Genomic DNA, 21508 nt, shown 5'->3' on the forward strand with positions numbered 1-21508 from the left:
TCGAGCCTTTAAGCAACAAAAGCACTTCCTGAGAGAGATGAGACTTGCACTGGATTTCATAATCCAGAAAGGCAGACAGAGGGCTTGTCTGAAAGGAGCAGCATATACAATGAACAGGGACTGTGGTCTGATTGGAATAGAGGGTATTTACTAGGACATCCTGGATATTTTGGGGGACCTCCTGGAAAACAGGTTTGATCAAATTATGAATGTGATTCCAAAGCTTAATGTTGTCTTAAACAGTCTTAAGACTAGCTAAATGATTCTTCCTTTATAACTCTTCAAAGTTTTAAAAATGGAACATTTGAACCTTTAAATCTTTCTGGTGGGGGGGTGTTAAATGTGTTGGTAATTCAATGAGAGCATTCTGTTATAATTATTTACTAAAATTAGAAGATAAATGTAATTAGCTACTTTGCCTTTACCTACATACCCTGCTGTCTTTATATTACAGGAGCAAGTTTGGTAAAACCCATTCATCCAAAAGTATTTAATGTGCATCTCAGATGTGGCAGGCAGTGCAGGTCAGGGTCCCGCCCTCAGGGATCTCACATCCTAGTTGTTGAGGGGAGTGGCTGGGCGTGGAAGATGGACAGGAAGACAGTTACTCAGGGAAAGGATGAGTATGTTGTCATTTGTATTTGGAAGGTGGTGAGACTAAGAAAGGGATATTTTTTCAGAAGCAGAAAACAAAGGTTAATAGTGAATAGTCTGTGGCATTTTTCAAAAACCTTTGACAATTTATTTTTCTCATAGAAACTTATTTGCTAGGGTGTAAAAGGGAACAAATAGATGCTCAATGCCGTGTGCCCACCCAATGATCTTTCAGATGAACGCACTGGACACTCTTGGTCAGACTGCTTTGCATAGAGCTGCCCTAGCAGGCCACCTGCAGACCTGCCGCCTCCTGCTGAGTTACGGCTCCGATCCCTCCATCATCTCCTTACAAGGCTTTACTGCAGCGCAGATGGGGAACGAAGCCGTGCAGCAAATTCTGAGCGGTGAGTTAAAGCAGATGAACGGTGAGGTCTCGGCTTCCCGCTTCCCGTTTCACGGCCACCCATCTAAGCAGACAAACTTTGCACCGCTTGTTTTAAGTAGCTCCTTGGAAGGCTTTCTTTGCCTGAGTATCTCTCATACCTCTCCTTGCTCCCAGTTTAGCCTGAGACCCTCCCTGTCAGGCTTTTTGGTGGAGTGAGGTAGGTATCATAGAAGGAGACCTATGCTGTTTTTTTCAGTTTTAAATTGAAAATCCGACTCATGGGTGTGACAACCAGAGGTGACTTAAGGCTCATATAAACAGTGTGGAATTATGGTAGCTCTCAAATCTATCAAATAGAGAAAATTAGAAATCACTCATATGGTAATGATCTTTAATTGACTGTTCTTACATATGTGATAGCCTGACCTGCTTTTTTGTAATTCTTACCTTCATTGTGCCATTATGAGATTATCTTGTTTTTTTTTTTTCTAGCTTAAATATAATTGTAAAATCTTGCTGAATGTTAGTGCCTTCCTAGAACAGTATTAGATATTTTAACTCTTTAACTTGTTGAGGGAAATCAAAGGTAAACAGATATGAAAGTAGATTAGTTTCCCAAGCCCCCAAATTAGAGGAAATAACACAATCTAGCTATTAAAAAATGGTGAACAGAATTAATTTGGTGTAATTGACTCTTCTTTCCCACCCCTTTTATTTTGTCTGTGGGTTATATCTGCTCTAGAATGACATAACCGACTGGAAGAGTTAAATGGAGAAGGAAGGCTACAGACTAGTAATCCAGAGTCCCAGTTTCTTTCTCCTGCCTGTAACCTAGTAGTTCTTTACTCCATCAGGCACAGTGCCCCCTTTTCGTAATGAATATTCTATAACATCCCCTTTTCTTATACAGAAATGAAGTGTATAAATAATGTGACCTACCTTTACAACCACCTTCTAAAAACTCATATTAGATGCCCTAACTATAATATAAGGAATGACAGTAAGTTACAATAAAATAATTTATGATTATTGTAATAGTAATAGCTTGGGCAAAACTACACTAGAAGATAAAAATATACCCCACAAATTTCTGAAAGACCCCCAAAAGTACAACACAGTTGAGCATCACAGCTGTCTACTAAAATAGGGAACTTTCCAGACTTGTGGAGCTCATATGTGTTAGAGCTGAATCAGAGCTAACCAACCCCCTAAGAGTGTGCCGCACTGTAAGAGCTAGTAGTTAGGATTTATTTTCCTCAGGCTAATTCATTGGGAGGTAGTATCGTTCAACTTCAGTCTTAGATGGTTGATCTTGAGTTGAAGTAAGCCCTATCTAGGACACCTTTACTATCAAAACTAATAAGATCGTAAAGGAATGAAATTTCCTGTTATAGGATTTCAAGCTTAAACTATGAAAAACATGACTTCATTTAACTTCCTGTTTCTACAGAGCAATAGAACATTTACTTAAAGAAGGTAATCATGCTTTGAGTAGGAAATAGTTCTGCCTTCCCAGTAAATTCTAATATAATTCCAAAAGGTGTGATTTTTGTTCAAACATTCTAAATGTTGTTCTTCTGCTTTTTACCAAGAACCATTTAGTGCTGAATTTTCAGTTAGTTTCTTTAAATTGTAACCATAAATCAGGCAAACAGATAGCCATCACGTTAAAAATTCTTAATAATACTATGCATAATTTAGAGATAATTGACAAAATGGAGAAGAAAGGATTGAATAAATTAGGCAGATTTGATCCATTAATGTTTCTTAAATGTCTTCTAAATCAATGCAATTAGAGTATATGACTTCTGGTAAAAGATAAAATTAAATACTGAATCACAAATGAAATATTTTATTCAGTTATTCTGATAATTCTTCTTAGAAGTTTGTTTGGAAGATAAAACATTAAATAGGTAATTAAATGCTTAACATAGGATATGCCAGAACTTTTTGGTTTAATTCTTAATATTCTTTATTGATATGGAAAAATAATACAGTAGTAGAATTGTATGATAAAATCTTGCCCTTAGAAAGGTTTTGAAATGGGAATTGTTTTTTGGAAGAGGAGACAATTTTTTTTAATTTTTAATTATTTGAGAGAGAGAGCATGCACACGAGTGGGAGAGAGTGGCAGAGAGAGAGGAGGAGGGAGAGAGAATCTTAAGCAGGCTCCATGCTGAGCAGGGCTTCAGCTCATGACCCTGGGATCATGACCTGAGCTGAAACCAAGAATTGGATGCTCAACCAAACCACCCAGGTGCCCCGAGGATACAATTTTTTAAATTAATATTTCTAGGGGCGCCTGGGTGGCTCAGTCGGTTAAGCATCCGACTTCAACTCAGGTCACGATCTTGCGGTCCGTGAGTTCGAGCCCCGCGTTGGGCTCTGGGCTGATGGCTCAGAGCCTGGAGCCTGCTTTGGATTCTGTGGCTCCCTGTCTCTCTGTCCCTCCCCCATTCATGCTCTGTCTCTCTCTGTCTCAAAAATAAATAAACGTTAAAAAAAAAAAAAAAGATTCTCCCTAAATTAATATTTCTATGAGCAACTTGAGTATCTATAGTCTGTGGACCATGTACTAGCTGGACTTTTTGCTTGTACCTAAATTTACTAATCCAATTCCAGTTTATATCTCTAATGACTCCTAAAAGAATGCATCAGTCATATAGGATGTATACCAGGTTATTGGAGTTCTGTTCTGGGTAACATTTTTATGAAGATACATTTAACTAATAATGTTGATACCAGGTTTAAGATCCACTTTTAGAAACCTGCACTTCCAGCTCTCAAGTCAGTAATTGCCAATAGTTTACATTAATAAAGTTTGAATTAGGGGTGCCTGGGTGGCTCAGTCGGTTGTGTCCAACTCTTGGTCTCAGCTCAGGTCATGATCTCACGGTTCATAGGTTGAAGCCCCACATCAGGCTTCATACTGACAGTGCGGGGCCTGCTTGGGATTCTCTCTCTCTTTCTCTGTCTGTGCTCCTCCTGCACTTGTGCGCTTGCTCACTCTCTCTCAAAATAAATACTTTAAAAATAAATAAATACTTTAAAAATAAAATAAAGTTTGAATTGTAAACTGTTGGCAGTATTTATGTCAAAATTAATGTCAGCAGCTTTTTATAAACCAGAATTTTATTTATTTATTTATTTATTTATTTATTAAATGTTTATTTTTGAAAAAGAGAGAGAGAGAGAGAGAAAGAGACCGAGAGAGACAGAGCACGCGTGGGGGAGGGGCAGAGAGAGGGAGACACAGAATCCAAAGCAGGCTCCAGGCTCTGAGCTATTAGCACAGAACCTCACATGGGGCTCAAACTCATGAACCCTGAGATGGTGACCTGAGCCAAAGTCGGACACTTAACTGATTGAGCCACCCAGGCGCCCCAACGAACCAGAATTTTAAAACATGATTTCAGAAGATTTGACTTTTTTCTCCAGACCTGCTTTCTGTATATTCTGCTGTGTCCAGTGTAGTAGCTGCTAGCTACTTGTGGCTAAATTTAAATTAACTAAAATTAAATAAAAATTTTAAATCTGTTCATCATTTGTCCTAGCCACATATGACTAGTGGCTACTATATTACCATAGATAAAGAATATATCCAGCATCACAGATAAGTTCTTTTAAACAGTATGTTTAGGCTAGACCTTGCCATGGATTATTCTTTTTTTTTAATGTTTCTTTCTTTTTGAGAGAGAGAGAGTGTGAGCAGGGGAGGGGCAGAGAGTGAGAGAGACACTGAATCCGAAGCAGGCTCCAGGCTCTGAGCTGTCAGCACAGAGCCTGACGTGGGGCTTGAACTCATGGACCACGAGATCATGACCTGAGCCGACGTCACTCACTTAACCAGAGCCACCCAGGCGCCCTAGAATGAATTATTCTGACTGTATATTCCAGTATGATTATTCCATTACTTTTACGTAATCATTTATAGAGGTAAGGATTTGGAGATTTATAAGAGCTAAATTAAATACTGAAATCCCACTTACATTTGCACATTGAAATAAGTCAGTAAGACCTATTGCCAGTCCAGTGACAGCCAGTCTACAGGAGACTTGTTTTTGTTCTGTTTTGTTTGTTTTTTAATAGCAAACTGCCTTCTGACCTTTGGAACTTTCAGTTTGGGTTTCTTCTCTTTTCTTTTTTTTTTCTTTTCTTTTCTTCTCTTTTATTTTCTTTTTAAAATTCTGGTGAGCCAGAATAGAATTGGAGAAAAAATTAGAAGCCTATCTTTAGCCTTTGACTCTAAGTGAAATCTTTAATTTCATACTCTGAAAAAGCCAGTGTGCTCATAAAGGAATTTACTGATACAGTACTTTGCATATCAGCTACTCTTATTTTACCTATGTTCCCTTTTAACTTCATTTTTATATCCTTCTTTTAATTCTGTTTCTCTTTGACAAAGCTCCTGGGTGTATAGATATCCTTTCAGCTACTACTTTGTTCCCAGAAATGAATCTGTTCTAAGCCTGTTCAGGATTTATAATGGATGCAAAGGTCTATAATTTCTATAGTAATCAATCAATATCTTTAAATAACTACTTTCTACTCTTTGACAAGGAGTAAGAATTTCTCCATAGTTCTCAGAGGGATTTTTATATTTGCATAAAAATTTTTGTTTGATTGTAAAATTATAACCCTTTGCAAGTAGTCTGTATCAAGACCAATGTGCCAATTTCAAATAATTCATAGAATGAAAGCACTTATCCATACGAGCAGTATCCCTCAAATGCTAGAGTCTGAAAATATCCAAAGTTCTAACTCTATATACATAAACAACTGTCATTTCACTTTGCGAAATATTACCTATATACATCCAAAGGATGTTTCCGTGAGCTCTGCCAGCTGTGAGAATTACTGTCACAGAGACATAATATCCACACCGACTCTCTCACCCATTCATGCAGCAAAGTCGTGCACACCGAGAAAGGAGGCAAATGAGACAACAAAGAACAGGATAAAGGCAGCCAAAGAAAGAGTGATGGTGGGCCAGACACACTGACCCCAGTATAAAATAGCATGGTGGAAGTCAGTTCAGCAAATGCTTTCTGAATGTTCTCTGTGAAAAGGACCTTGAAGACGAGCAAGACTTGATTTCTTTCCTCGACAGTTCCACAAATTAATGAATAATAAGCTCTTGTCTAAAGAAAAATACTTATTGATGTTTCAAAAATGTACTTCATTAAATGAAATATTTTCCTCTCCTCCCTTTAATCTTAGCATTTTATCTGCTAAGTAATATCATGACTAAATAAACACAGTTTATCTTTTATGGAAGAGTTCTCAAAACTTATGCTGTAAAAGCCACTCTTCCTGAATGAAGCACTTTAGAAAGAGCTGAAGTTGTTTCTTCTGAAATCTAAAGCCTTTTCATAGCATCACTTGATCTTCCCCTGTAGACAGAGGACTCAAGGAAGGATCTTTGATCAAAAGATAATGTAATTTTAAATCTGAAAGAGGATTTAAGGGAACCCAACACTCACTTTATAGGTGCAAAACTAAGCTATTAAGTGATTTGTCCATCATCACTGTTAAAATCCAGGTCTCCTGGACTTCACTCCTTTTGTGTTACATGAGTGTGTATACACGTGTGCAGTAGAAAGGCCAACATAATGTCCACAAACATATTTTGAGTGACATATTTGTACATTGTTTTCCTTAAAAATGTTTTTATTTGGGCCAACGTGTAATGAATTTTTGGTTTATATTAATCAAAACACTTCATCTGTTAACTTCGTACATCTGGACCTAATGGCCTAATCTAATTATATTCCATTTGGCATTTCTGTCACACCTCCCAATTGTACAGACATTTTTTATTGCATTTCCCTGAAGCCATTCAGTAAATGTGAATTAATGTGAATTTTAGTACACTGATTATATTTTCTGAGATCACTAATTTTGGGAGTAGTATTTCTGTTTCAAACTGAGGAAGTTGAGGCCAAAAAGAAAAAGGCTAAACATTGAATACTGAAAGTTGAGTGGCTTCCCTAGGTTTGCACAACAAAATCAATGGCAAAGCTTTGCGAAAGCACTTTGTAAGACCAAAGTATCATAAAGATGTTCTTGATACTGTGTTCTATGTTTCTTTATTCCCTTTTGCCAAGTTTTGGCCAGAAGATTTGAAAGCTAGAATAGTAGGGACAGAGAAGGATTTATGTGTCTTCGAATTTATTTAAATGTAGCTTAGGATGGGGGTGCCTGGGTGGCTCAGTCACTTAAACATCCAACTCTTGATCTTGGCTCAGGTCATGATATCACAGTTTGTAAGTTCAAGCCCCACATTGCACTCTATGCTGACAACATAGAGCCTGCTTGGGATTCTCTTTCTCTCTCTCTCTCTCTCTCTCTGTCTCTCTCTGTGCCCATCCCCCCTCCCCCACTCTCTCTCTCACTCTCTCTGTGCCTACCCTCCCATCCCCCACTCTCTCTCTCACTCTGTCTGTGCCCAGCCCCCATCCCCCACTCTCTCTCTCACTTTCTCTCAGAATAAATACTTTTTTTTTTTAATGTGGCTTAGGATGAGATGGATGTAAATTGAAATAAGAAGCCACTTTTTCCTCATCTGAAAACAGTTTAGAAAATCCATAGATTATATCTCAGGAATTTCTGACCCCTTAATCCCTCTTTCCATTCACCAAGTAATTTTCCTTCTTAACTCTGTGATTCCTTAAAACCTAACACTAATCTCTCCTCTCTTTTATTCAGAAAGTACACCTATACGCACTTCTGATGTTGACTATCGACTCTTAGAGGCATCTAAAGCTGGAGACTTGGAAACTGTGAAGGTAAATCAGTGCTTTTAACATCTTGGGTGGCACTATTGAACTTTGCTAACCAATTCATTTTAAGCTTATAAGTGAAACCATTCAAATCCAAACAATGAAAGGGAAAAACAAAGTCGATCCATAAACCAGGAAGATTTCCTAGTACGTGCTTTATATCCATTAAACCAGTTTTAGTCACTTTTCTTCTGATTATATGAAAGCTCTTTTATTTTCACTTATATTAATGAAACTGTTACTTTCGGCCACACTTATAAATTTCTTTTTTTTTTTTTTTTTTTAATTTTTTTTTAATGTTTATTTATTTTTGAGACAGAGAGACACAGAGCATGAACGGGGGAGGGTCAGAGAGAGAGGGAGACACAGCATCGGAAACAGGCTCCAGGCTCCGAGCTGTCAGCCCAGAGCCCGACGCGGGGCTCGAACTCACAGACCGTGAGATCATGACCTGGCTGAAGTCGGACACTCAACCGACTGAGCCACCCAGGCGCCCCTTAAATTTCTAAGCTAGTTCAAGCCCAGATAATAGTACAATAAATTTCAAAACAATGTTTCTTCAACTTTTCCAAGAGATTCTCAACAATTGCTCTAGAAAAGCATTCTTATGATCCTGCAACCATTTGGAATTACTTATGTACAGAGGATGGATTTTCTTTTCTATGTAACTCTGCTTGCCAGGAAAATTTTAACAGCCGTTGTTTGTGGTATAGAAACATGGTTATAGATTTAATTTTTTTCAAATATGAAATAATAGTCTGATCTTGAATATGTTTTTTAAAAACACACACTTCCGGGGCACCTGAATGGCTCAGTTGGTTGAGCATCCGATATCGGCTCAGGTCATGATCTCGCGATTCGTGAGTTCAAGCCCTGCGTCAGGCTCTGTGCTGACAGCTCAGGGCCTGGAGCCTGCTTCAGATTCTGTGTCCCCCTCTCTCTCCTCCCCACCCCTGCTTGTGCTCTTTCTCTCTCTGTCTTTCAAACATGAATAAATGTTAAATAAATAAATACACTTCCTATCTGTAACCACTCATGCAGGGGTGATAGAAAGAGGTGGCATTTTGTTCTTGTTTGGGGGTTGGTCTTGTGGTTTCGTTTTTCTTTCTTTCTTTCTTTCTTTCTTTCTTTCTTTCTTTCTTTCTTCCTTCCTTCCTTCCTTCCTTCCTTCCTTCCTTTTAAAGAAAGGCTAGTGTGAAATTGGGACTGATAGTTGTAACATTATTTTTTACAAACTAAAGTTTGTCACTTATTAAGCAAACTCTATTTTTGTGATTTTTAGCAAACTACCTTTAGCATTCTTTCTGGTTGAAAATGACAATAAATGTGCAGAAATTTTATTTTTGTTTCAGTATGTGGCCATTTCTAACATCTCTTCCATCTTACAAGAACATCTAAGTTATTTAAAGAAAAAATAGTAAATTTCAGTTGTAATAGCCACTGGGGAGAAATCTTAAAGTTCTCTTAGATCTAAAATTATATACTTTTTATTTTCATAATTAAAATTACATACTTCTTGTCATTTAAAATGTATCCTAATAACAGAAAGTCTTTAGGGGCACCTGGGTTACTCAAGTCAGTTAAACGTCTGACTCTGGGTTTCGGCTCGGGTCATGATCTCATGGTTCCTGGGATTGAGCCCTGTGTTGGTCTCTGTGCTGACAGCACAGAGCCTGAGCCTGCTTGGGATTCTTTCCCTCTCTTTCTACCCCTCCCCTGCTTGTGCGTGCACACACACTGCCTCTTGCACTCTCTTTCTTTCTGTCTCTCAAAATAAATAAACTTAAAAAAAAATCTTTAAATAGAAAAGTGATCAGGACTCCTTTTCTGCATCACAGCATTGATAATCTGGGTTCCAGACTTACTACATGTGCCCATTATCATTAAATTCATCATTTAGTATTTCCCGAATATGTAGTTTTTAATTCCACGTGTTCTGTATGTACTGATAGGCAAATATACCACAGCTTTCAGGTTTCTGAAACAATCCATTCACAGTAAAGGCCAAATAATTTTTTATGAATGGAATGGAAGTGGAAGAAAAAAAGCAAAGGACAGACTGAGAATTAAGTGTGGTAGGTTGCTTTCCCTATAGGCTTCAGAAAGTATTTTTAAAAATTAGGAATTAGAGGCAAGGCTGTCTGCTGAGTAAAGCAGACAGCTTGACTGAAACTATGGAGACTAGGTGAGAAAGATGTGAAATTCTTTGGCACTCAAAAGAAAGTGAAATGGAACAGAGAATGAAGAACTTCCAAATATTAGAAATCAAATATTTAATAAGCAAAATAAGCTTTTATTTTGGGGACCTGGCTAAATGAGTTGTGTTTTATTCAACTCATTTAGCCTCATCCCTGTTTTGCCAATATTCTCTGCATGGAAAAGAAGTGAATTTAGAGTATAACAGCCTAAAGAGCCACCAGCAGCAGCATGAAGCAGCTTTCATCACGTAGGACACCAGTAGAAAGTGTTTGCTACCAATGTTTGTATCCTTTCTTTTTACTTTATGTGTTTATTCTGTTTTTTGATTCTATAGTATATGTATTAATGTAGCCACAGATTCACTTGTTGTGAAAGGATAAAACGTATGACCTGGCCAGATGACAGTGGCTCTTCGGAGTTTAGAGTCTGGGGCTTTTCCACATAGAGCTGATGAGATCGTAGGCTCTCCCTTATGGCCCAGACTTCCTTCTGTCATGTAAGCATTGTACCACCTGAAAAGCCCTGTTTCTACCCTACCAACGTTGAAGGCGCCTCGTCAGTAAACCCGTAGAAACAGATGCCTTCCAAGGTCCTAGTTTTTATATATATAATCGTAGCTCATTACAGTGGCAGCAAGATTGTCAAATGCCTGGAAAGTCCTGCCGTCACACCTTGTAGCCTAGAAAATGTCACTGTTGTCTCAGCTTTTTTGACTGTTCTTCTATTACCTTTCTTCACATCACTTCCCTGAACGAGAGCAATTAAGAGAGTAAGCAGGGATCGAGCAGAAAGATCAAGAGATCACAAATCAGGAAAACCGGGTCTGAGTCTTCATTGTACCTTTGCCTTGCCAGCTCTATGAAAAAGGACGAGCTACTTAGCCTCTCTGAACCTTGGTGTATTTATCTGTGAGATGGAGATGATGAGCCCCTTCACAGACAGTAATTCTCTCACTGAAAGAACACGAGATTCTAAATAAACTGTGGATTATTATTCACATACTGTTATTATAATTCATCTATCACCGCCAGTGGCACAGCCCGCCGGCCTTTCTTTTCTTCCCACTGCACTGTAAGCAGACAGAATGGAGCTTGTGCTGAGACAGTAGCATTCGGAAGGAGACGAAAGGGAAGGCGAAACACTAGAGCATGACTGAAAGCAGTCTGACTCTATGAGTCAGACGGACATCTCCCAAAGATCAGCTCAAGCCCTGGTGACTGCCCGGCTTTGCTGTAGTGGGTCAGGGGGCCGAGTGGGTGGCCCAGGCAGAATTTGTTTTTTTCTGGAGGCTTTCTGCTTGCCATGTCCGCAGAGCCAGGAGCTCTGGGTGGTTCTGCAGTCAAGCAGGGTCGGTCTTGCTTGAGGAAGGAGTGGCCGACCGCGTGCAGGACCGTAGACGCGCTGTGGCGGTCAGTCTCAGGGAGAAACGCCCTGTGAGGATGAAAAATGAAGGCATCATTTGCCTTGGAAAGCCTTGCTTTATGCCGGGTTTTTCTTTTCGATTAGGATTTTGGCCAGGAAATGATGAAAAAAAGATTAAATTGCTCTGTAAACAGTAAGAACATTTGTAGACACTGTGAAGCCAGGCATAGTGTTGATTTTTAAACATCACTTGCGTGATCTAATCTTTGGAAATAAATATTCATTAGAAAATTACAGTTTATCTAAGATGCCTGCGGTATTGTGGAGCAAAACCTATGAATAAATATTAATGTCCTTTGTGTGTGTGTGTCACTAAAGCAACTTTGCAGCCCTCAAAATGTGAATTGCAGAGATTTGGAGGGTCGGCATTCTACACCTCTACACTTTGCAGCAGGCTACAATCGTGTGTCTGTTGTGGAGTACCTCCTACACCACGGGGCCGATGTCCACGCCAAAGACAAAGGGTAGGTGCTAGAATTGAGCTGTTTGGGACTTAAAAATTGTTAAAATGTGGTTGAAGTCTCAGATTCTTTTCCCTGTTAAAAAAGTCATGCATGGGGGCGCCTGGGTGGCGCAGTCGGTTAAGCGTCCGACTTCAGCCAGGTCACGATCTCGCGGTCCGTGAGTTCGAGCCCCGCGTCGGGCTCTGGGCTGATGGCTCAGAGCCTGGAGCCTGTTTCCGATTCTGTGTCTCCCTCTCTCTCTGCCCCTCCCCCGTTCATGCTCTGTCTCTCTCTGTCCCAAAAATAAATAAACGTTGGAAAAAAAAAAAAAAAATTAAAAAAAAAAAAAAGTCATGCATGTTTTTTTAAAACCTAAAGCATTAATAGAAACATACAGTATAGAAAACGAAAATTCCTGTCACCCCACCTTCTAGATAAAAATTTTGTTGTAATCCTCCAGACTTTTTAAAAGCAGTGGGAATGCTGCTGTGGGGGGTCGGCTCGTTTTTAACATAAGTGCGGATGCCATTCCATGCAGCCTGCTTTGTAATTTGCTCTTTCACCCAGAAATAGATCTTGAATGGCTTTCCATATCAGTACTTAATTGTTCATCTCATCTTTTTAATGCCTATCATAGTATTTTACTGCATTGTATGAATATGTTTATATAGTTTATAATTTATTGTGTGTCCTTTTTTTTGCTATTAAAAATGTATAATCTCTTTCCAAAAGAAGCCATCCATCCCAACGTCATTGCTATTAATAGACACATAATTTTATTTTTACCAACTCAGATATTCTGTATTTTTATGTTAGTTTACTAAATTATTTTAATTTATCCAGTCAGAGTTTAAAGCAGCCATGGCAGCTATTTAGTGATGCAAGAAGGAAGTTTTAACTGAAATGAGCTTCCATATTCTGAGTTAATTTCATATCATCTCAGAATAGAAATAAGCAAGCACTTTTCCGTGCAATTACATATCAGAGTACTGTAGAATTAAACCACACAATTTAGACTTTAATTAACCATTATGGATTTATCTTTTAAAAGGGATACATCAGGCTTGAAGTTTTGTAGTCCACTGGAGAGCAACCAACATTTATTTCTACTGCCCATTGTAGTTAGCACTTAGTATTTTTAATGTTTATTTATTTTATTTTTTATTTTTGAGAGTGACAGAGTATGAGTGGGGGAGGGGGAGACACAGAATCCGAAGCAGGCCCCAGGCTCTGAGCTGTCAGCACAGAGCCCAACGCGGGGCTCGAACTCACCGAGAGATCATGACCTGAGCCAAAGTCAGACGCTTAACTGACTGAGCCACCCAGGTGCCCCAGCACTTAATATTTTTTATCTCAAAATATTAAAAACAAAAGTACTGATCTCTAAATAAAAAAAAACATTTGATACCTTGTTTTTGTTATATTTTAAGTGCAACTTAAGCTTATCCTTTCATTGCACCCTGTTTATAGGAACGGCTTTCTATCCTTTTAGAATGCCAGCTGCCTTCTAACCAGAGCTTGGAGTTGTCTCAGAATAGTGTGTTCATGAGCTGAGGTGGCTAGATTTCTCATGCAACTAGAGTTTATGGTTGGTGTCATTATTTTCCTCACCAAATACTACAATTCCTGGATCACTTGAATTTTGACTTTTCATTGCTTAACATCTAAATATTAAATCTGTGCATTGAAGCCACTGCTGAATTATTAAGAATTCAGAAATAAAAACGAAAGACAGAAGGTATAACTTGACTGAGTAAATTAGTTAATTTTTTTTGTCTATTTTATAAGTAAGCATACCATTTTCATTAGGAAAACCCAAATGGAAGAAAATCTGAGTGGATGAAGCCAGATTATTGGTTAATTATTCCTGAAATCACTTTGTAGTGTTGCTCTCCCTATCACCAGGATGAAACCTGAATTAAAAATATTGTGATGGAGGGGCGCCTGGGTGGCTCAGTCAGTTAAACATCCGACTCTTGATTTCCACTCGGGTCATGAATCTCGCAGTTTGTGGGTTTGAGCCCCATATCAGGCTCTCTGCTGGCAAGGTGGAGCCTGACTGGAATTCTGTCTCCCCGCCCCTCCCCTGCTTGCACTCTCTCTCTCAAAATAAATAAATAAACTTAAAAAAATTTTTTTTGATTAAAAATATTGTGATGGAACCTTTTCTCTGGGTCTGTCTGTATGTGTTCTAAGCATAGGATTGCTGTGAAATTTCACCAAGAGGCTAGGGGAAATCCTTGTGTTGAAAGGGGTGTTTTTGAAATTATTAATCCTTACTTGGAAATGGGTGACTTTATCTTCAAGACCCAGGGAGAATTCTTTCTTTTTAAGTGAGTGCTCATCATAGTCACTGCCAAAGAAGAATTAACATCATTTTTATTATAAGTATCATCTTAACACAAAGATCTGTTACATGTCTTAAAAATAATTTTCTTTTGTTTAGTGGCTTGGTGCCCCTTCATAATGCCTGTTCATATGGACACTATGAGGTAGCAGAACTTTTAGTAAGGCATGGGGCTTCTGTCAATGTGGCGGATTTATGGAAGTTTACCCCTCTGCATGAAGCAGCAGCTAAAGGAAAATATGAAATCTGCAAGCTCCTTTTAAAAGTATGTAATTTTTAAAATTATAAAATATAAAGTAATTGCATTGGCTTTTCGGTTAGTATGGAAAATTACATCACAGTGAATTATTAAGTACAATAAGTGCTGTAGAGATTGCTTACATTTTCTATTTTAGGGGTGTGTTTGAGTGTGATAACATGATACTTGCATAGCTTTGAATAGTGTCTGAAGTATCTTTCTGAGCTGATCTGATGAGTTCATTTCATCACAACTCATCAAGGTAGGTCTTGGAAAGAGTTGCATTTGTTTGCATTGCTTATACTTGTGGTATTAATATCAGAAAACATGGTAGAAGGAGAAACAAGTTTTTCAATCAACTTTGATTTTTTTTTCTTAGTAGCTGTATTATTATTAACAAACTCATTGCTCATTATCAAACATTAAACATACATGTCTTATAAGAACTTTGATATTAGATTTTTATTAAAATACAAAGTAATCTTTAAACAAAGTTATTCATATAAATTTGGGGGAAAGCAACGAGATAGTAGGAACTAATAGTTATATGAAACTAACATAATTTTGTGGATTAAAAGATGTGAGAAATGATCAGACATATATTTGTGTAGTTTTCTTTTTTTTTTTAAAGCTTATGCTGGTTAAACATAAATAGAATTCTTGTCCCCACCACCTTTATGCCATTAAATATGTTTTTATGAGTCTTAAGGATAATAATGTATTTGATACTCATTTTTACCTTCACTAGGTGGTAAGAAATAACTTCCAGGAAAAACAAACAAACAAAGAACTTCCAGGTCACTGTGAATTCACTGTCTAGTTTGGTTTATTCTGAATTTCTCCAGTGGGCCGGTAGCAGTCTGTCAGGCCCATAATAAAGGTCCTTGACTTTTATTCGTTTCATGTTGTAGGTGTAGATGATTCAACTTTTAAAATCAAATCCATTGTTAATACATCTACACCTAATTTCACATGAGGTGTTAAGACTTAAAATGAAAACAGTAAAAAATTAGCAGACTTTGGTATTGATTGCATTTAGAATCAAGTACTTTTTCCACTGGTGTATCTTCCTCTTCTTACTTCCTTCCCATTATACACACTAAATATCTTTATGTCATTGAAGTCTGGTCAAAAAGTAATATCCAGGCTGCTCTTAAAAGGAAAAGGGGTTTCCGGAGACAGCGTGGTGTCTGGGAAAGTATATAACGTGACACAGAAAAGGTGCCCAGCCCCTTCCCCACTTCACTGTCACCACTGATCCTAAGACTTAGACTTTCCACTGAGAAGTAGTTACAAAGCTGCTCCACCATATTGCTGAGCAGGGAATTTACAAAGAAAAGGCGGGTGTTGCCTCTGGTTTTCCAAATGCATACAGGATATAGATACCTTTCTTTGGGTGAATGAAGGTGAAGTTAAAAATTAAAAAGACCTTAAGAAAGGTACTATAGAAAATACAAACCCCATTTGGTTTTGTCTCGTTGTTGTTTTAGCATGGAGCAGACCCAACCAAAAAGAACAGAGATGGAAACACGCCATTAGATTTGGTAAAAGAGGGAGACACGGACATCCAGGACCTGCTGAGGGGAGACGCCGCCTTACTGGATGCTGCCAAGAAAGGCTGCCTGGCGAGAGTGCAGAAGCTCTGCACCCCAGAGAATATCAACTGCAGGGACACCCAGGGCAGAAACTCCACCCCTCTGCACCTGGCGGGTGAGCGCCCCCAGCTCTGAGGCTCACGGTGCTTGCTCGGATACCTGATACAGCTCACCAGAAGATGAGGGAGACGCTGGACAGAAATAGTGAAATGCTTTTGATTGGCTTCATTTTGTATGACACCTTATCATAAAGGCTCTTAGTCACGTGAGAGTAGTATCAGCTGCTCAGATGAGCAAAAAGTATTAAAATCGTCACGTTTTCCAGCCCTTGTGATTTGTATACATAGATAGAAATATATAGTTCTTTAATCTGACATGTTCGCCTCTTCCACTCTAATAGCAGGCTACAATAACCTGGAGGTAGCTGAATATCTTCTGGAGCACGGAGCAGATGTTAATGCCCAAGACAAAGGTGGTTTAATTCCTCTTCATAACGCAGCATCCTATGGGGTGAGCATGCTACATTTCAAGTCTAGAAAACTTCACTGACATTTACTATTCTATCAAATGCATACTGTGCATGAAGTAAGTAGATATCTAACCAACAACATAATTTAGGACAATCCTAGTCTTCCTGTTCAGCGCATTTCTAGCCTTCCCAGTTAAGCTTAACTACCTTTTTGGTCAAGGGCCGTGCTCTTTACAGCTCCCTGTTCTCCTCACATTGTCTAGCGCAGTAACAGGTGTGTAATGGCTGCTCATTTAATATTTAATGATAGAGCTTTTAGAAACCGTAAGACCCAGGCGGCTTTTTATTTGCAGGCATAGAAATCATGCTTGCTTTTGTTTATCGTCCGCATCTTAAAAATATTCAGGTAAATGGTTCAGCTCTTGGTACATACGGTTTCGTAGAATTTGATTGACTAGCTAAAGCCCCACAGTGAGAGTCCAGAGCCATTCTCCAAGCACTGGAACTGTAATCATCAGCTGAAAGAGGACGAGGAAGGGGAGTGTCTTGCAGTGTGTTGATGATGTCTGTTGAAACTGACTGCCTGGAAGTCACCCAGGCCCACTCAGGCCTGAATCACACAGGAATAATCCTGCAGGATGAATGTTCATGTGCTTATCTGTTCATTCACTAAATCCCTATTTGATTATAAAAACCCACAGATGCCCGATCGTACATACCAGGGGTTCTCACAGCTGGAATCACTATTGATGAGGACAGTGTCTGGATTTGCAAAAGTCTAACAAGCTATTAAGTAAAACCTAATCATTGCGATTTCCATATTCTCTTACTGTCTTTCCCCCTTGCCCTCCATAAGGAATGTCCTCATCTTCTCATATCCCCTCTGCAAAAATCTGTATTTCAGAGAGATGACAGTCTGAGTGGGAATACTCTTAAGAAAAGCAAACAGTCTAGTTTTGAGTTGGACAAACAGGAAAGAAAATTATACTTCCAAATGTCACATAAATTCGTCGAAAGTTACCATATTTACTGCATGTATTATTAGTACTGAAATCCTCTTGGAACTGCAGTAATCTGTGCAAAGATGATTATCTTTAATGACATTTATTAGAATTTTAACCTTCCTTCATATAAGATGCCCAGTTTCACTGCACAGCATACGTTTCTCCTGAAGACCAGAAACGCTAAATATTTACCGCTACCATCTGCTTACACAGTTATGTAGAATTTCTTTACCTCTGTGTTAGAACTACAAATACGTATTGTTTGGAGATTAACGTTCACTTCTTAGCGTGATCCTTCTCTCCATACTGTGTTCCACTAATCTGTTTGATAAAGCTTCAGTTAAGAGTTTATCAAACTGATGGGTCCAGTAGAACTTAAAGCGGAGTCTTTGGAGTAAGAATGGGTGTGGCAATAGAAGGAGTAATTGCCCCAACCTGGTAAAACTTACACGGTCAGTTGTATGTAGACTCTGTGGGTCTGTGTGCTTTTCAGTGTATTTTACACGTTGTGGCTGTGGCTAAGCTCTGTCCCTTCAGTCTTCCACTGTCACAGTCTTCACAGCTGTCACAGAGAGCAAAGAACGTAAAACTTCCTTGAAAAGTCAAGTATTTTACCTTTTCTCAGATCAGAACAGTGTTGAGATGTTACTTACACGTGTATCATGTGGTGACTAGCGTGAGGAGAGAATCAAAATGTCTCGTGATCTGTCTTGCGGTTAACGAGTAGTGCAGTGTGCAGGTCAGTCTTGTCTTCTTTCACGTTCCCTCGAAGCATCTTCCATCAGCCGAGGGGAGGTGTAATGCAGTCAGGGCCCAGACCAGAGGCCCCCTGTGCCATTTCATGAACTTACTTCACCATCATCCATCTGCTCTCTCCTTCTAACTCTGTGGGAGACAAATAGTGGACATTTTTGTGTTTCATTCTCTCATCTCGTGTTATCCTGTGTGTTACCACATCCCTGCTGCTAAGCTCTGTGTAAATGAAGGTAATTTTTCAAAGTAAAAATGAACAGAAAATCCTCCAGGCTGTGTAAAGAGCATGTGGGTAGAGGTTTTGGTCAACCTGGTTTGTCCCATCCTACTGAAGAATGTTAACAGGCTAGATAATGTGTTTATGGTAGGTATTTTTACCTCCTTGTGGAGGTGGAGTTTTTGAGTCATTAAAAGTCCTTCTGGTATTCAACTTACGAATTCAAAAATCAAATATCTGTGAGTTCATGACTATGTGTTGTTATTCACTAAAAGCTTTAGCCCTGTGGTTTCTTGACCTTTCTTTTTTGCCAGGGTTTTGGCATATACAAATGTCCCAGTAGCATCCCTTATGATACACAGTGATTCCAGTTGGCAGTAGGTCAGATTATCCCCGCCACTGAGAATCTCTGCTCTACAAAATTATTTTATCTAATGCAATTGGTATACCGTATAATCTATTGTTAATAACCATATCAAATCAATATTTATCTCAATCTCAATTAGTACATTTAAAACGAGGACCAATGTTAAACACAATCTAAAAATTTTCAAAGCTACCCTGTCTTTTAACTAAAAGGTAGATAGAATTATATTTTTATTATCTATGGGTATACAAATCTGTTATCTTTCAAAAGTCCCTTTTTATTCATGTTACAATGAGCCTTGGCTGGATATTTTAATGAAATCGTGGGGCTCTGGTCCACATTAAAGTGGCAAAACACTAGTTATATTGTATTCATCCCAGTGATGCCTGAGCTGTCCTGGCTGTGTGCCCTGCCCTGCCCTGAAATAACAGTTTTGTAGAGATTTTTGCGGTGCTTCCTATGAAATAGAAACTTCTAAGTTAAAAATAAAGCTATTCGCAGAGTAGGTTGGGGTATAGTGTTACCCAGTAATCCCTGCTGACATGGCTTCTCCCTGATACTATACACTTTGCCATTTTCAGCTCTTCAAGAAATGACTCTTGAGTTTTAGTCCAGCAAGACCTTGCAGGCAGCTGTGTGTAATGGAAGGACCTGAACTCAGGATCTAAAGATCTGGGATCTAGTCTTTAGGCTTTGACTCAGTAACCCAGTCATCTTCAGGAAGTGCCTTAATCTTTCTGATCTTCAGTTTTCCCGTTAGTAGAACTCAGATGCTGAAATCTTCTTTACAGGGTTGTTGTGATAATTAGATGAGACCCTGAATGTGGAAAGTGCATTCTCTAGCCTAAGGCACTATAAAATCTGGGATAATAACTATTATTATAAGATAAGTCACTCCCCACAGCCATCCTACTGGTTAGAATATGGGCTGTATGTCACTTTTACGTTGCACAGCCCTAGGAGTAATGTGTGTGCTTGACCAGCTCAGTATCTGCATGAAATAGACGCAGACTAACTAGCTTCAGTAGGAGATAATGACTGGTAGCCTGGGGATAAAATAATCATGTGAGGTGTCTGTGAAATTACATAAAGCTACTTAAGCTGTTATTTATTGGTAATTATTCTTTGACTTGTATTTTACCTTTTTTCCTCTAGAGAGCTCAGACTGCTGTCTGTATATCTTTGACCATTTTATATAGAAAGAACTTTGCCACCTCGGTTTTTCTAAACAGAGAAACACATAGTTTAAGAAGTTTAAATAAAAGGTGTAGATTTCATGAGAGTTTATATTAGTGGTAATATACATTATCTTGTTCAGTGTTTTGTATTATAATGCCTTATAGTTTTAATATACATTTACACGAGACAGTTCATTTTTCTATTAACAAATGTAAGACCTCAATATTTATTTACCGTGAAGCATGTGATTTTCTATTATCTCATAAATCAACTTGCTGACTTTTTCATTTTTCAGTGCTTTGTCCAAAGTGTATAATATTGGGTGGATTTCATGACATTCATACAATTAAATGGTTCTAACTGGAGCCCAAGTATGTTTCTCTTCTCCCTACTTTCCAGCTTTCTAAAATTGAATTAAGGCCCTCACAGTATTTACATAGTATCTGTCATTTAAAGCGTTCTGCATTTCAGCTGGATTCTGAAGCTATGTTTAATTGGCTCGTTCTTCTGGAAACATTCCAGCAGAGTTCAGTTCCTTTTCTAGACCTTCCAGTTCAGTACATTGTTCTTATAAATGGTATAGAACTAAGCTGCAGCTTATTTATTGCATTTGTCAGCCTTAAATTTCAGTTACTATTTTTGTCCCAGTGGTATAGCTATTTAGAAGACTTAAGAATTGTGTTTTTCATCTACTTTGGTAGTAATATACTCCTTCCTGTTTATTGCCCTTTCACATGTCTGTCAGCAAATTTAACAAGCATCCAATTGGTTTCTCCAAGCATAAACTACATATTCAATATAAAGAAAGTTGAATAATAAATACCATATACTTGTATACAATTCATTTTACACACACACGTAGTTTTCCTGGGAGTATCTAATTTTGGAAACCTGTGCGAATTAGTCTACCGAATTATATCACCCTGCCAGTACACATGGGAGTAGAATAAAGTGAATCATCAGAAGCATTGTTTGAATGCCGTATAACCTTACTGGAGAGAAGCTTGAAGTTATTCCATGATTTGGGTTAACTGAACAAAAAGCTATCCCTTTTCAACATATGTCCTTTGAAAAAGGGAGATACGTTTTGGGGGATTTTTGTTTTGTTTTGTTTTAAACTTTTTTTTTTAATTTTTAAATATTTATTATTTTTGAGAGAAAGAGAGACAGAGAAACAGAGCACAAGCAGGGAGGGGCAGAGAGAGAGGGAGACACAGAATCTGAAGCAGGCTCCAGGCTCCGATCTGTCAACATAGAGCCCGATGCAGGGCTCGAACTCACGAACCATGAGATCATGACCTGAGCTGAAGTCGGATGCTCAACCGACTGAGCCACCCAGGTGGCTTGTTTTGTTTTGTTTTGTTTTGTTTTTTGTTTTGTTTTAAGTAATTTGGATAATACCACAGTTGGTACCTATTTTTATCTTTTGTGTTAGAATCAGTTTTATAATGATGATGTATCATTCCTAATCCCAAAAGGATCACAAAACATAGCTTGTTCTCAGACGCCCT

At 38.4% G+C, this 21508-nt stretch overlaps 1 protein-coding gene across 2 annotated transcripts in view; it reads left to right on the plus strand.

Moving 5' to 3' along the window:
• The window catches only part of TNKS (tankyrase), a 216956-nt gene that overhangs the window by 159057 nt on the left and 36391 nt on the right, over window positions 1-21508 (plus strand). The window contains exons 12-17 of one of the 2 annotated variants that reach the window (XM_086703351.1): window positions 830-1001; window positions 7691-7770; window positions 11704-11849; window positions 14275-14440; window positions 15904-16123; window positions 16412-16518. In XM_086703351.1, coding sequence (XP_086559477.1) covers window positions 830-1001; window positions 7691-7770; window positions 11704-11849; window positions 14275-14440; window positions 15904-16123; window positions 16412-16518 — 891 coding nt within the window. Of the gene's footprint in view, window positions 1-829; window positions 1002-7690; window positions 7771-11703; window positions 11850-14274; window positions 14441-15903; window positions 16124-16408; window positions 16519-21508 lie in introns of both variants that reach the window. The other variant, XM_025932924.2, reaches the window with a different exon arrangement.

This window comes from Puma concolor, chromosome B1 (assembly GCF_028749965.1).
Source record: "Puma concolor isolate L17-30 chromosome B1, mPumCon1.1.hap2, whole genome shotgun sequence".
NCBI classification, from domain to species: Eukaryota; Metazoa; Chordata; class Mammalia; order Carnivora; family Felidae; genus Puma; species Puma concolor.